The 3389-nt window shown below is 43.8% G+C and overlaps 1 protein-coding gene across 1 annotated transcript; it reads left to right on the plus strand.

The window, feature by feature from the left end:
* The first annotated feature begins 843 nt into the window (after nucleotides 1-843).
* On the plus strand, nucleotides 844-1164 carry LOC115837337 (putative 40S ribosomal protein S26-like 1). The gene has a single exon (XM_030823087.1). The coding sequence runs from the start codon at nucleotides 844-846 to the stop codon at nucleotides 1162-1164; it is 321 nt and encodes a 106-aa protein (XP_030678947.1).
* The last annotated feature ends 2225 nt before the right edge of the window (nucleotides 1165-3389 follow it).

A 3389-nucleotide genomic window follows, 5' to 3' on the forward strand; every position in this document is an offset into this window, starting at 1 on the left:
TGAAATATGTGTTATTTTCATAGTAGAAGGTGTAATATAAATAAAAGGAAAGGCCTTTAGAAAATATTTTCCATTCAGCCGGGCGCAGTGGCTCACGCCTGTAATCCCAGCACTTTGGGAGGCCGAGGCGGGTGGATCATGAGGTCAGGAGATCGAAACCATCCTGGCTAACAAGGTGAAACCCCGTCTCTACTAAAAATACAAAAAAAAATTAGCCGGGCATGGTGGCGGGTGCCTGTAGTCCCAGCTACTCAGGAGGCTGAGGCAGGAGAATGGCGTGAACCCGGGAGGCGGAGTTTGCAGTGAGCAGAGATCGTGCCACTGCACTCCAGCCTGGGCGACTCCGTCTCAAAAAAAAAAAAAAAAAAGGAAAAAAGAAAATACTTTCTGTTCACACTTTAGTCCTTTGGTGATTTTCTATAATATATTTAAATGCGTGCTATAGCTCACCCAATACATATCTGACAATGTAGTTGCTCACATTTTTATCATTTTATCAACTGGACGTGTTAAATTATTTTTAATTATTTACAAACGCCCTCCCTCCACCCTGGCCTTTTAAGACACTCTAAGAATGGCATATAATCCCAGGAACATTTTTATTACATTTGTTTGTGGAGGGGCCTAGCGGGTGAAGGTACAAATTTGGGACATTTCTTCAAAGAAGAAAGGGACAGAGACACTAAGGGGGGGATCAGAGTCTGAGGAGAAAAAAGGAAAAAGATTCATGTGACAGGATAAGGGAAGAGAACCTGAGGGATTTTAAAAAAGGAGAAAGGAGATGAGGCATAGAGGAGAAAGGGTTTGTTAAAAGATTCCCTCCCTCAGGTCCTCACCTCCAAGATGACAAAGAAAAGAAAGAACAATGGTGGTGCCCCAAAGGGCCATGGCCATGTGCAGCCTATTTGCTGCACAAATTGTGCCCAATGCATGCCCAATGCTATTAAAAAGTTTGTCATTCGAAACATAGTAGAGGCCACAGTTGTCAGGGACATTTCTAAAGTGAGCATCTTCAACAGCGAAGTGCTTCCCAAGCTGTATGGGAAGTTACGTTGCCCTGTGAGTTGTGCCATTCACAGCAAGGTAGTCAGGAATCGAGCTTGTGAAGCCTGCAAGGACCAAACACCTTCACCCCAGTTTAGACCTGCGGGTGCTGCCCCATGACCCCCGCCAAAGCCCATGTAATGAGCTCAGTCCTTAAGGACTGATGAAAAATTATCCTCTGGAGAAAAAGAAAACGGGAATTGTACCTAAAAGAAAAAAAAGATTTGTTACGTTGTCCATTATGTAACTCCTCCTTTAGCCTCCCAACAAAGCCTCATGTAGAATTCAGTTGTTCAATGCTTTTAGAGTGTTTATATTTGTTTTTGGTTCTGAATGTATGTGTGAAGCTGGCTTTAAAGTGTCAAGGGGTTTGAAAGAGCAGAAATCTTTTAGAGTTTTGGTTAAAATAAGCAGCGGAGTACTAAGAGGCAGAATGTGGTTGGGTTGGGTGAGTTGCTTTGGTAGAAAAGAATATCTTATCGTGGATGTCATTTAGAGCTTTCCATACATGCTGGTCATAAAGAACAGACTTATTTTTATGCACTTCTATTGTTTTGATATTTGCGACTCATGTGTCTCAAGTGCCCAGGCTGAGTGCTTCCACTATCCCACCTTGATCTGTTGTTGGAAATCACCAAACAGCTTTAACTTAAAATAAGCCAGGCACGGTGGCTCATGCCTATAATCCCAGCACTTTGAGAGGCTGAGGTGGGAGAATCACCTGAATCTGCAAGTTTGATAGCAGCCTAGTCAACATAGTGAGACTCAGTCTCTACAAAAATAAAAATAAAAAATACATCTGGGTGCAGTGGTGTACACCTGTAGTCCTAGCTACGTGGGAGGCTGAAGCAGGAAGCTGCTGGAGCCCAGGAGATCGAGGCTGCAGTGAGCCATGATCATGCCGTACCCCAGCCTGCATGGCAGAGTGGGACTCCGTCTCAAAAACTAAACTGAAAATAAAAATAAATAAATAAATAAATAATAAAAATAAAATAAGGCATATGTTGTGGCAACTTCCATCAGAAGCTTGTCACTCTCTTTTTCCAGCTGTTCTCTATCAACTTAGAAGATATTGCAGCTATGTAAGTGCCCAACGCGCTTTAAAATTCCTGGTGACTTTGGTCTTAATTTGTTGCCACCCTTTCTGTACTCAGATCTGAGGCATCCTCTGAAACTGGGAATACAGAGAATGACATTTCTGTCTTCCTTTTTTTTTTTTTTCAGACAGAGTCTCACTCTGTCGCCCAGGCTGGAGTGCAGTGGCGCCATCTTGGCTCACTGCAACCTCCACCTCCCTGGTTCAAGCAATTCTCCTGCCTCAGTCTCCCAAGTAGCTGGGACTACAGGCACACGCCACCATGCCCAGCTTATTTTTTGTGTTTTTCGTAGAGACAAGGTTTCACCATGTTGGCCAGGCTGGTCTGACCTCAGGGGATATGCCCGCCTTGGCCTCACAAAGTGCTGGGATTACAGGCGTGAGTCACCGCATCTGACCTTCTGTCCTCCTTTTGGTAGCTGAAATTCCTCTCTACTATTTCTGATCCTGTGTAAATAGGCTGGAATAGGATTCTGCTTTTCAGTTTTCATCCTTTCTTTCTCATCGTCCTCTTTTTTCTTTCTCTCATTTTATATCTACCTGTCCTTTCTGTTGGCTCTTATTCCCATATCTATAACAGTGAATTGTTAGAGAACAGGGTGAATACAATGGGACATAGTGCACCTGGTGGTAAATATCCTGCTCCCTTTCTTCTTCGTAGCTAGTCAAACTCAAGTTTAATGAGTTTCTATCAGTTTTGTTTTCTAAGGGCAATCAAAAGGGAGAGTTAGAGAAAAGGGAGAACACGTGGGAAAATGCATAAGCAAAGACACTACTATGAAACTAATGAGGCTGAGCGTGGTGGCTCACACCTGTAATCCCAGCACTTTGGGAGGCCCAGGTGGCTGGATCACAAGGTCAAGAGATCAAGACCATCTTGGTCAACATGGTGAAACCCTGTCTCTACTAAAAATACAAAAATTAGCCGGGCGTGGTGGCGTGTGCCTGTAGTCCCAGCTACAAGGGAAGCTGAGGCAGGAGAATCACTTGAACCTGGGAGGCGGAGGTTGCGGTGAGCCGAAGGTTGCAGTGAGCCGAGATCACACCATTGTACTCCAGCCTGGACAATAAGAGCGAAACTCTGTCTCAAACAACAACAACAACAACAACAAACGAAATGAAGGCCTTAAAAGTTGTCAGTCATTTGTTTCTAGTTGGCTGTCTTCTCTTTGACTGTGCCTATGCTTGTGGAATACTTTCAATGGGATTAGAAACCTTAGTTGTTTGCTTGTTTTGATGGAACTTAGAC

This window comes from Nomascus leucogenys, chromosome 11, assembly GCF_006542625.1.
Source record: "Nomascus leucogenys isolate Asia chromosome 11, Asia_NLE_v1, whole genome shotgun sequence".
Taxonomy (NCBI): Eukaryota; Metazoa; Chordata; class Mammalia; order Primates; family Hylobatidae; genus Nomascus; species Nomascus leucogenys.